This window comes from Microcaecilia unicolor, chromosome 3 (genome assembly GCF_901765095.1).
Source record: "Microcaecilia unicolor chromosome 3, aMicUni1.1, whole genome shotgun sequence".
NCBI classification, from domain to species: Eukaryota; Metazoa; Chordata; class Amphibia; order Gymnophiona; family Siphonopidae; genus Microcaecilia; species Microcaecilia unicolor.
In genome coordinates this window covers 464,018,135-464,031,090 of record NC_044033.1, presented here as the reverse complement: position 1 = coordinate 464,031,090, position 12,956 = coordinate 464,018,135, and the positions used below count along the sequence as shown (strand labels likewise).

At 44.0% G+C, this 12,956-nt stretch overlaps 1 protein-coding gene across 2 annotated transcripts in view; it reads left to right on the top strand.

Annotated features, from left to right (window-relative positions):
• Positions 1–12,956, top strand: part of RAB23 (RAB23, member RAS oncogene family) — a 110,948-nt gene that overhangs the window by 32,139 nt on the left and 65,853 nt on the right. For both annotated transcript variants that reach the window (XM_030198991.1, XM_030198992.1), the window contains exon 2: positions 10,939–11,177. In XM_030198991.1, coding sequence (XP_030054851.1) covers positions 11,023–11,177 — 155 coding nt within the window. In that variant the 5' untranslated portion in view covers positions 10,939–11,022. The remainder of the gene's footprint in view (positions 1–10,938; positions 11,178–12,956) is intronic.

Genomic DNA, 12,956 nt, shown 5'->3' with positions numbered 1-12,956 from the left:
ACAAAGGAGTGGCTCAGGAAGAAGCACATTAGGGTCATGGAGTGGCCTAGCCAGTCACCAGACCTTAATCCCATTGAAAACTTATGGAGGGAGCTGAAGCTGCGAGTTGCCAAGCGACAGCCCAGAACTCTTAATGATTTAGAGATGATCTGCAAAGAGGAGTGGACCAAAATTCCTCCTGACATGTGTGCAAACCTCATCATCAACTACAGAAGACGTCTGACCGCTGTGCTTGCCAACAAGGGTTTTGCCACCAAGTATTAGGTCTTGTTTGCCAGAGGGATTAAATACTTATTTCCCTCTGCAGAATGCAAATAAATTCATATACTTTCCACAATGTGATTTTCCGGATTTAATTTGTGATGTGCTATCTCTCACTGTTACCAATAACCTACCCTTCAATTATGGGCTGCTCATGTCTTTGTCAGTGGGCTAACTTACAAAATCAGCAAGGGATCAAATACTTATTTCCCCCACTGTATTTAAATGCCTTTGTGGCTTAAATGCACAGGAGGCAAGTCTCAGTTGAAAGGAAGCTGTAATGAGGGGAGCATAGGATGAAGGTGAAAGGGGATAGACTTAGGAGTAACCTAAGGAAATACTTTTTTACAAAAAGGGTGGTGGGTGCATAGAATGGCCTCCCAATCGAGGTGGTGCAGACAAGGACTGTAAAGAAGGCTCAGGACAAGTAATCCTCTTGTTCATTTTTTTTCTGCAAATGTGACTCGTAGGCAAAGTCGTCATAATATTTTGACGTTCCCCTCTTTTAAGTCTGTTCATTTAAAGAAAAAGCTACTGGAGTCTTCTTTTTCTTACAGAGCAGTTTTGTCTTGGAATGCTTTATCTAAGGCTATTCAAAACAGTACTTCATACTCATTGTTCCGTAAAAATCTAAAGATTTTATTTCAGAAATGTTATTCTTGAGACCTTTTTTTGTCTAATTGTTGGATTACTGTAAACCAGTTTTTCTTTTTTGTCAACCACTTCAAGCTCTATTTTAGGGAAGATGTGGTATACAAGAATATTGATTAGATTAGATAGGAATTCTAAGGGAGAGGAAGGGATAGTAGATGATATGAATGAGCAACCTGAATAGGCCTTCTAATCTTGGTGGCTTTTATTTTCTCTGGTTCTATAATATTGGAAGAATAATAAAGCCTCCTGTACCTTGGCATTGCAGGGTTTGAATGTGTTGCCCTTTCTAGGAGTCTGGAGAGCAAGGAATGGGCTGCTCTCTTTTGCAGTTGCTTTCAAGGATCCCCAGTGAGGATCAAGCTTCAGGGGGGTAATCTCACTCTGTTCCACTAGACGTGTGGAGCCTTATCACCTCAGACCAATGAATTAATCTTGGTTATGCCTTGGAGTTTGAAGACCTGGTTTCCAACACCTTTATGGTTTTTCCCTGCTGTTCTCCCATCAAGGTAGGAGCATTTGACTCCCCGTTGCAACAGTTTTTCTAGTTAGGAGTGGTGGAGCCTGATCCAATTTGAGACATAGACAGGGGTCATTGCTCCATTTTTGTGGTGACAAGAGGGAGGTTCCATCCAGCCTGTCCTGAACCTGACGTGAGTCAGTGTTTCGCTTTGTGTTTTCATATGGAAAACCTATGGTCAGTGGTTGCAGTGGCTAGACCAGAGGAGTTCCTGATGTCTCTGGACCTCTTAGATGCCTACTTCCACATTGCCATTAACACTGAGCACAGTCGATTTCTTCATTATTGTGTTCCGTGTAAGCATTTCCTGTTTTATATGCTCCCATTTTTGAGTTGGTGATTTCCCCATGAACCTTTTCCAGAGTTATGATTTGGGTGTTCGTATCCTTCTGTACTTGGGTAGTTGATTGATCTGAGCCAATTCTGAGATGGAGTCAAGGCTGGTGATCTCTCAGGCAGTCTGGTTGCTGGAGCACCTGGTCTGAGTGGTAAACTATTCCATTGGTTAACTAGTACCCTCTGAGAGATTACAGTATCTACGAGTTCTTTTCAGCACCAAGCATCGTATGTTGTGTCTAACCCATGAGTGCATGCTTGAGCTTCGGCTACAGAAAAGGTCATTCTTTGTGCAGTGGTGCCTGCAGGTTGCGACAGTGTCACTCAAAGTAGTGCCCTGGATGAGATCCCACCTGAGACCCTTTCAGTGGGCACTGTTGCTGCACTGGTCGCCAAAGTTCCAACAATTTGAGGTTTGGCTCCCAGTCTACAGCGCTTGAAGCTAAATCTGGCATGATGAAACTATCCAGGCCGTATCCTCAAGAGTGTTCCTTTGGACCCCCTGGACTGGCTTACAGGTTGGGGTGCCAGTTTTCTGGGTCATATGGTACAGAAGCATTAATCTCTGCAGGAGATCTCCTGGAATATTTTTCCTCTGGAGGTCAGGGCCATTTTCTTGGTGCCTCAACTCTTCTAGCCACTTCTACAAGGCAAGGCAGTCGAGGTGCTCTCAAACCTTGCAGTGGAGGTGGTGTACCTTAACAAGCAAGGTGGGACCAGGAGTGCAGCAGTGGTTCTGGAGGTAGGTTGGATCTGTCCCTGGGTGAAATGCCATCAGGCTTCAGTGATCTCAGCAGCTCACATGGCAGGTGTAGACCATGTTCAAGTGAATTTTCTCAGCAGGCATTTCCTGAATCCAGGGGAGAGGGAGTTCAGCCCCTTGGCCTTTTAAATCGTAGTAGATCAATGGAGAAACATCATGGTGTCCAGCCAGAACATGTCTTTGTTTGAGTCGCAGAAAAGGGCAGGATTCAGTGGGAATTGTTGTCCTCCTCTAGCCTTGGCTGATGGTGGAGCATCTCTGTGTATTACCTCCATGGTTCCTAATAGGGTGAAGCATCTGTGTCTGGTGAATGTGGTAGCACCAGATTGGTATGTCAACTTCTATTAAACTACTGATGAGATGCTCAGTTCTACTTCCAAGAGAACCCAGGCTTCTACAGCAGGAGCCAGTCGTCATGGAGGATCCTCATCCCTTCTGTTTTACAGCTTATCCTTTTGAGTGGTGATGCCTAAAGTGCACTCATAGTGACCTTGCTGCAGGCTCATCAGTCTTACACATCTATGTTGTATGTCCATGACTGACAGGCCTTTGAAGTTTGGTGTACGGAGCAGAAGATGTATGTGGTGTGCATTGATCCTGGCCTTTATGCAATGGGTTAATTATCAATGTCTAACCCTTAATTCTCTTAGGAGTTCAGGTAGTGGCACCATGTCTGGCTGTACAGCCAAATACGGGTCATTTTTTGGGCTGTTAAGCAAATTTGGCTCCTGTTGTGAGGGGTAGTGCCCCCTTGGAACTTCAGTTTGGTCCTGAGGGCTTTTTTCAAGCCACTTTTTGAGCCTTTGAAACATTCAAGATTTATTATTGAAAACAACTTTTTTTTTTTTGTAGTGGCCATTTGCTTGGTCAGGAGTGTCTGAATTACAGGCTCCATGGGCTGGATAGACTGCTAGTCTGACCCAGTACAGACATTTTTTTTTCAACTTTAAATTTTTATTGAAAAATTCACACACTATGATAACATTCCTCAACCAAGTGTGAGGAGTCTGAGGGGATAGGGCACGAGGAATGAAGGGGGACAGGCAGCACACAGGCTGGGGATCCGAATTACAGTTCTCAGAAACCACTGCAGTACGAGAAGGGACACAGGAAGGGAAAAGAACTATGGCTCCCAGAAGCCACTGCAGGGTAAGAGGGACACAGGAAGGGAAGAGCACTACGATTCCCAGAAGCCACAGCAGTGCAAGAGGGACACAGGAGGGGAAAGCACTACAATTCCCAGAAGCCACAGCAGAGCAGGGAAACAGGGAGGGAGCAGAAGGAGAACTACAGTTCCCAGGAGACAGAAGGAGAGAAGGAGGAATGGTGCATGGACACTAATCAGAGGGAAGGGGAACAGCTGGAAACCACAGATGAGGAGTAAGTAATGGATTGGGAAACAGGAAGAGAAGGTGGAGCCAAGGTGGGAGCAGCAGGAGGCCCTGAGCCTATGAATACTTCGGCTTTGGCTCGGGTACAAAAAGGGGACCTAAAGGGCTTAATAGGGGCGTTGTTCTCCAGGCTGGAGAGGGTCTGGAAGAAATCAAGGTGGCCTGGACTAGTGAGGAAAACCGGGGGTGGTTTCTGGAAGAGGAAGACCCCAAGCAGTGCTTAGAGGATTCCAGGGAGGGGGATAGAGGTCTGGAAGGGATCCTCTTCCATGGAGGGGGGAAAAGGGGAGACCCCTGGAACTTTTGTTGCTCCTGCACCCTTATAATATAGATTTGTATAAAATTCTATGAATTGGTCTCTAATGTCCCTAGCCTGATGATAAAGAACATCCCCAGGTCCTTTTATTTTGGTTATAGTGTATTTTGACTGATGCTGGTGAAGACAGCGGGCCAACATACTCCCTGCCTTATTACTGAACTAAAATAATCTTTGCTGTGCCGAGCGTCATCAATATTCCATCTTTCTTGTCTGGATCTTTTGCAGTTCAGATCTACACGTGAGGAGATCAGGTAGAATGTCAGGATTCTTTCCCTCCTGGTGTAGGGCCTCCAGGCGGGCCAGCTGCAGACGGATCTCCAGCTCTTGAGCGCACTGTTCCCGCTTAAGCTTGGCCCCCCCATTTAACTAGATGCCCCCTAATCACCGATTTAAGAGCATCCCAAAGAATCCTGTCAGAAACATCCCCCTTGTCATTTAGCTCTAAGTATTCTTTTATGGCCCACTGCATCTCTTGACAAACCTTCACTTCGCCTAACAGACTCATTCAGCCTCCAGAATGTAATATGGCTGTCCTTCTCCAACCCCAATAGAGACACCTATACCAGTGCGTGGTTAGAGGCATGTATACTCTCAATGTCAGAGTCTCGTACCTCTCCCCATAAGGAGCAACTACACCAAACTATGTCTATTCTTGTATATGTCTGCTGTGCATGGGAATAAAAGGAAAAGGTTCTTTGCCCTGGATGTTGCAGTCTCCAAACATCTAGTAAATCCAGTTCCTTAACTAATTGTAGAAGCTTGCTTCTATAAGTCAGAGTACTCCCTATCCCCCCTTTGGAGTGGTCTATGTCAGCTACCGTTGAATTGAAATCTCCCCCCATGATTATCCGCCCATAGGCAAACTGTGCTAGATCTTCCCTTAAAGAATTTAAAAAATTCCCCTGACCCACATTGGGGGCATATAGATTTATAAATGTAATTTGTTGATTATATATCTTCCCTTTTACTGCTATGCATCTCCCTTGGACCTCGGCGTACACTTGCTCTTTAACAAAATGGACTCCCTCTCTAACGTAGATTACCAATCCCTCCGTTTTACCCCCCCCCCCCCCCCCCCAGGGTCCGCAAGGTGGAAACTGTGTCCAAATCCTTTATGAGATAACAATGATACATCCTTCTTCTGTATACGAGTTTCCTGAAGCATAACAACATCCCATATCAGTCGACGCGACTCTCTAAAAATAATGCTTCTCTTCCCCGGGTTATTTAGGCCATTCACATTCCAAGACCCCATCCCTTCCCTGTAACCCCCAACAACCGACCATCGTCTCCTCCAGCCAGTTTACACCCTGAGGAAGTGTGCCTTCGTTGGAGACCCGCTTACATTCTTCATACCCCGGTATGCCCCAGCACTCCTTTAATCCGTCACTCATTCACTCCCCAAACATATTACATCAGTTTACAATGTTCCCCTGAAAGACTGTCCACAAATTCTCGTCATTCATATTGTTAGCCCTATGTGCTTCACGTGGCTTCACCCATCTCAGGGCTGGGTTCCAACGCAGGGGGAGGGGAACTCCTCTTCTCCCCCCCACCCTCTCCCATCCATTTTGCATTTTTGAAGGAGAGCCCAGATTCTGAGTTACTCCTCTTTCTCTGGGCAGATCTGTGCACCCTATGTCTGATAGGACTTTCCAGGCTCCTGTAACAGTTTGAATCTTCCGGGTCTTGTTCCCCACTGTCAGTTGTAATCCAAATGGGAAAAGCTAGCGGTGTCTCAGTCCAGCTTTTTGCAGATAAGCCGTTATCTTATCTCCCTGAAGTCCCTCCGCCTTTGGAGAGTCATCTTACTACTTATAATTTCTATAGCGCTACTAGACGTATGCAGCACTGTACACTTGAACATGAAGAGACAGTCCCTGCTCGACAGAGCTTACAATCTAATTAGGACAGACAAACAAGAGATAAGGGAATATTGGCTAGGTCCTGGAAAACCCTAAGTTTATAATTCTTCCATGTGATATCGCCCAGGGCCTGGGCATTTGTCCAGACTGACTCCTTAACTGTAAATTCATGGAAGCATGCTATAATGCCTCTAGGCACTCCCCCCCTCTGGGGAGCCCAGGCTGCAATGAGCACTGTCTATTGCAAATATGTTCAGGACCCTGTGTACCAGATTAGCCTTCTCCTTGCTTTAAGATAAATTCCCATATTTCCTGTACCACTTTAGCAGTGTCCTTGAATTGGTCCTCTTCTGGAATTCCTTTAAACCGCAGGTTACAGCACCGTGATCTATTTTCCAGGTACTCAACCATTAGCTCCATATCAGACCATAGCTGGTGGTGTTTTTTTAGAGCAGCTTTTAGGCCCTGCGTATCCTCCACTATGGTCTCTACCCTCTCCTCTGTCTCAGCGACCCGATTTCCAATTTCTTTCACCTCATGTAGCTCTGCCACCGCCGATTGAATGCCTCTTCTGGTCGCTATCAGCTCCGATTTCAGCTCCTTAAACCAGCAAGCAATATCTTTCCTGGTGAGCTCTGTATTGTTTTCAAGTTGCTCCTCGGGGTCCGGTTCGGAGTCTGAATTCTCAGCCGCCATTTTAGCGCCTCACATCACAGTTCCCTGAACCGCGCTCTTTCCCGTGCCCGGCTTCTCCGCAGTGTATTTAAATTTAGCAAGCTTCTTTCTCGCTGCCATGCTTTCAGGGAGCTGTAAAGTTTATTTGGGGAGGAATCTATGTCGATTTCCCGGGTGTATCCAGCAATTTAAGCTCAAGCACCATCAGAGCTCCGCGATCAAGCGGTCATCTCTCAGCGGTGACATCACTTCCACCCCAGTGCGGCTATTCTTATGTTCTTATGATCCTCCTTGCAGCGATCCTTATCTGTTCGTTTCAGTTGACTCAGTTTCCATTTGAATGGTATCATCCTTTCTTTTGAAGGTGGGCTCCCCCTTTCATTTAAATAGGTGATTGCATTTCTGGTGTTCTCATAGTCAAGACAAATTGTGTTTCTGAACTCGTCATAAGCTGAATGTATGCAGAGCTCTCAACATAAAAACATAAAGAATAGCCATGCTGGGACAGACTGATGGTCCATCTAGCCCAGTATCCTGCTTCTAGCAATGGCCAATCCGGGTCACAAGTACCTGGCAGAATCCCAAATAGTAGCTAGTAGCAGTGTCTTTCACCATTTTTATCTCAATAGCAGACTCCAAACCATTTTAAAACCTAGACACGCTAACTGCTGTTATCACATCCTCTAATGATTTCCAGAGCTTAACTATTCATTGAGTGAAAAAAATATTTCCTCCTATTAATTTTAAAAGTATTATTATGTAACTTCATTGAGGGTCCCCTAGTCTTTACACTTTTTGAAAGAATAATCGATTCACATTTATCCGTTCTACACCACTCAGGGTTTTGTAGATCTCTATCATATCCCCCCTTGGCCATCTGTTTTCCAAGTGAAGAGCCCTAACCTCTTAAACCTTTCCTCATATTAGAGGAATTCCATCCCCTTAATCATTTGGTCGCCCTTCTTTTACTTTATTAATTTCAGAAATTTTTACAAGATTAACTCTTGAGCAAGAAACACAGAAAGTAACGGTGCTGCAAAGCAACATAAGGTAATTCAAAATTGAAAGTAACATATAGTTTATTTCTCAGACAACCAAAAAAATGGGTGGAGTGACGCAGAAGTAAAGGGAAAACAAAAACAGTAAATTTTTAATGAAGAAAATGCATTAACAGGAGAAAGCCACCATTCTCTAATTATACCACATATGTTAATTTTGAATGATCTTCCTCTTATCTAGGAACGAATGTAATTACTCAGGAAGAAAAAATGAATATTTTGTTCCTCCAAGTCGCATAAGACATTTACGTGGATAGGACAAGGTAGCTCCCAAATCCTTCACTTCCTGTCTCATTGCCAAAAAAACGTTTTCTCCTATCCTGAGTTAATTTAATCACATCAGTAAAGATCCAAAGTTTATGCCCACAAAATTTATCCTGCAGATGTCTAAAATAGTCTTAAAGCTGCATTTAAATCTTCTTAAAACACATAAGACACCAATAAAGTTGCCCTACAAGTCATATCCATGGTGGATTCCTCTAAGATTGTAGATGTATTTCTAAGATCTAAAGAAGCTTTCTGGGCTATATTCAAATCTAGCTCCCCTCGGTTTTCTTTAAGGTAACTGGTAAATAAATCTTGTTTATAGGATACAGTTCAAACTCCTCTTACTGACCTATAAGTGCATTCACTCTGCAGCTCCTCAGTACCTCTCCACTCTCATCTCTCCCTACATTCCTCCCCGGGAACTCCGTTCACTGGGTAAATCTCCCTTATCTGCACCCTTCTCCTCCACTGCTAACTCCAGACTCCGTTCCTTTTATCTTGCTGCACCAAATGCCTGGAATAGACTTCCTGAGCCGGTACGTCAAGCTCCATCTCTGGTCGTTTTCAAATCAAAGCTAAAAGCCCACCTTTTTGATGCTACTTTTAACTCCTAACCCTTACTCGTTCAGAACCCTTATTTTATCATCCTCACTTTAATATTCCCTTATCTCTTGTTTGTCCTATTTGTCTGTCCTAATTAGATTTGTAAGCTCTGTCGAGCAGGGACTGTCTCTTCATGTTCAAGTGTACAGTGCTGCATACGTTTAGTAGCGCTATAGAAATGATAAGTAGTAGTAGTGATTTGGAAAAATCTGATTTGAGTTCTTCCACTGCTTTAGCTATCTGATCCACTTTAACAATCAGCGATGTTACCTGAATTGTGGGCTTGGAGACTGTTCCTTGAAGTTGCTTCAGAACTTCCCAAATCGCATCCAAAGTAACTGCCCCAGGGATTTTCAGTGGACTCCATGCTTCCACATCCAATTCCACTGCTGGCTGACCAACTTCGGGATCAACACCCTCCTGAAGGCCCAAACTCCCAGCCACTTCGGCAGAATGGACTTTGCCGTCGGACACCAAAACAGATGCTGGACAAGGCAGGACATGGTGTCAGGGGAGACAGAGATGTATCTATCCCGAAAGAACAAAAATAAAAGTGGGAGAGCGACTAAGGAAACCAAAGATTGGAAGATGTATATCAGTAAAGAAGTTTATTGAAGTATGGAGTCTCCATACTTCAATAAACTTCTACATTTTCCAGTCTTTGGTTTCCTTGGTTGCTGTCCCACTTTTATTTTTGTTCTGTTGTTTACTGTGGGGCGTTTTGAGTTCTCCGTCTTTAGGCGGATTTCTTCTCACCTCTATCCCAAAAGAAGCAGGTATTCCCTCGCTTGCTCCCAAAGCTAGTTGCACATTCCTGTGGCCTGTCCAGCTGTGAAGCGATCTGTGGGCTGCTGTCCCAGGAGAATCGTTAGAGCTGCGAGGGGAGCAGCCTTAACAATCCCCTTCCTCTTCTTGTGCGACATATCTAGGTAGGAAAAAATCACCAGCAGGGATAGAGTGACTTAACTCACAGCTCCTTTCCTGTCGCCATCTTAATTCCTTCCTTGGTCGCCCTTCTTTGAACCTTTTCTAATGTCGCTGTAACTTTTTTGAGATATGGTGACCAGAATTGCAGCTGATTCTGAAGGTGAGGACGCACCATGGAGCAATGAAGAGGGATTGTAGTAGTCTTTATCTTATTTTCTGTTCCTTTCCTAATAATTCCTAGCATTGTTTGCTTGTTTGGCTGTCGTGGCACACTAGATAAAGATTTGTGTGTTGTCCATGATGACATCTAGATCTTTTTCTTGGGTGCTGATTCCTAAGTTGGAACCTAACATCAGGTAACTATGATTTGGATTATTCTTCCCAATGTGCATCACTTTGTATTTGTCCACATCAAATTTCTTCTGTCATTTGGATGCCCAGTCTTAAAATTTCCTGTGTCTTCCTACAGTTTTTCACAGTCTGCATGTGTTTTAAGAACTTTGAATAGATTTTTTATGTCATCTACAAATTTAATCACCTCTTGCATAAGCATTCATGACCTTCAGTAACTCAAAGTTATTTGAGGTGTACAAAGTTGTACAGCTATTGATTATTTCCTAATGAATTAGAGAAACCATAGCAGTAGGTTACCTCCTAAATTGGAAAGGCTCCAGCGTGTCTCAGACCTCACTCGTCTAGAGCTCAGGTAACTTCTTGGGTGAAAGCTTGAGAGGTCAACATCACAAGATGCTCAGGCCAGAAGAAATGACGCCTTTGATAGAACAGTGTTGTAAGGTGACTTGTCTTCCTCCTACCCAGTAGTATAGAGCTTTTGGTTCCACCTCAGTCTGAACTGGTCTTGCAGGGTGATAAGGAAGGAGTAATTTATCCTTACCTGATAATTTCCTGTCCTTTAGACCTGCTAGACCAGTTCAGGATCTACCTGAGGAGATGGCCGAGACATGGTAGGCCTTAGCTTCATGCTGCCCTTTCCTGTTCATTATACCTAGTTTTCATTAATATTCTGTGGTCTCCAGAGGGTTGTTATCCTGTTAATAATGTGTTCCACATCTACATAGGTTCTTTTAATTCTTAATTGTGGCATTAGCATACTAGGAATATTCCTATCTACACCCACCTATTACAATGATGAGATCGTTGAAAATGTCAAGTCTCTGCCTCCCATCTGCTGATAGGGGAACATAACCAGTAATTCTGGACTGGTCTAGCAGAACTCAAGGAAAGGAAATTATCAGGTAAGGGTGAATTTCTCCTTATGTACCTCTATGCTTTTCCCTTTAGTTCCAGATTGAGGTGGTAAATTCTAGGTCCAGCAAGCGGCAGGGGCTCTGAAGTTCTCTGATTTGGCAGCACTTGACTGCAAGAATGTTGGAGGAGGATGTGGAAGTGGCCATCAAGGTGGTGGTAGTGGGCAATGGTGCTGTGGGAAAGTCCAGTATGATTCAGCGATACTGCAAAGGTGTTTTCACCAAAGACTACAAGAAAACAATTGGAGTTGATTTCCTAGAAAGGCAAATTCAGTAAGTCCTATCAATTCTTTTATTGTAACTGTTTCTGTTAATGTTTTCCTTTTTGTACAGCTGAAAAAAGGTTGCAACTTTTCTGTGAGGAAGGAAGTAGGGAGGGATGATCGGTACACCTTTCTGTATTTTTTTTTAATTGCTTTTTAAGCATGGCAGCTGTCATGGATTCCAGCAGTTCTTTGGTAAGTAGAATTTGGTTCCTAGTGTCACTGACCTGCTGGAAACAGAATACTGGGCTTGAGGGACCTTCGATCTGTCCCAGTATGGCAACAATTATGTAATTATATGTACTTACATACATTAAAAGTTATGGTTCCATTATCTATTTTATAAAATGGATGTGGTTTCCAAAATCTAACTCCTATGGTTGACTTGTGTTAATTTCCAGCAGTTTTCTTGAAAACAAACAAACACCTTCCACTCATCCTTTAAAATATATGCTTAAAATGACCATATGAAATTGGAAGATATTATCGAGGGTGATGAGCCTTTTGGTTTTAAATCCTTTCCAAAAACATTACATAAGCACTAATTATACTAGATTGAAATTTTATTTTCTATTTTGTATGGAAACTTAGATATACCTGCATAATAACTAATTCCTAGGGACAAATGTATGGGAGTCTTTAATTGTACAATAAATGAACAGGCTTTGGAGTAGTTTTAATTTAGAGCAAGACTTGTTTCAGTTGGGCTTATTATTCATACAACTGGAATTTACTTACAATTCTATGTGCATAAGTCAAGATAACTGGCACTTAGTATGTGCACTACGAGCTATTCAGTAAATAGCTCCTAACTGCAAGGGGGTGTATACATGGGTGGAGCATGGGAGGGCATGGGTAGATCTATACCTTATGCTTGTATCAAATTCTACAGGTAATCACAAAGGTATCGTTGCTTTACTTTCAAATCTACCTCTTTAAAAACTATATGAATAAACATCACCAAAACTGTACAACTGAACACAAAAGCTACCACTACCTTTTCCTGTTCAAATCTATCTCTTCAAAAACTCTATGAATAACCACATGAACTATAGATGCCGATTGTAAGCTCTTTGAGCAGGGACTGTCCCTCTATGTTAAATTGTACAGCGCTGCGTAACCCTAGTAGCGCTTTAGAAATGTTAAATAGTAGTAGTAGTAGTCTCCACATTCTACAATACTATTGCCCTCATTTTCTGTTTCCGCAAGGGCGGGACCAGAGGCAGAGCTGAGAGAAGGGAAGGCAGGCTGAAGTGCCGAGCCTGCTCGCTTTTCACTGCTGCCGCTGAACCCCAAGGTAAGAACTTTTAAGTTCTGGGCGGCACGCAGGAAGGCGAGGGGCAGGCGGAGGACTGGGAGAAGAGGGCGGGCAGCGCAGGTCGGGCTGCCACTCAGAGGAGAGAGAAGGAGGGAGGTGGGGGGTCTAGAAATTCAGTGGAGAGGGGGACCTGGAACTGGGAGGAGAGGGAGGAAGAGAGGGGGGCCTGGAACTCATCACAGCGCTGCGTAACCCTGGTAGCACTTTAGAAATGTTAAATAGTAGTAATAGGGAAGGAGAGGGGGGCCTGGAACTTGGAGGGAAGGAGAGGGAGGGGGGCATGGAACTCTGAGGCCGTATGCATTAATGAGTGCCGTGTCAAACTCAGAATTGCCGCGAGACAGGAACTCACGCACAACTGGCTGTTGACGTCCAGACTCCTGTGCTGCTCAAACTCCATCGTAACCAGCAGGGTGGCGGGAAGCGGGCGAGCGCGGAACTCACTCCACAACTCGCCTCCTAACTGTTCCC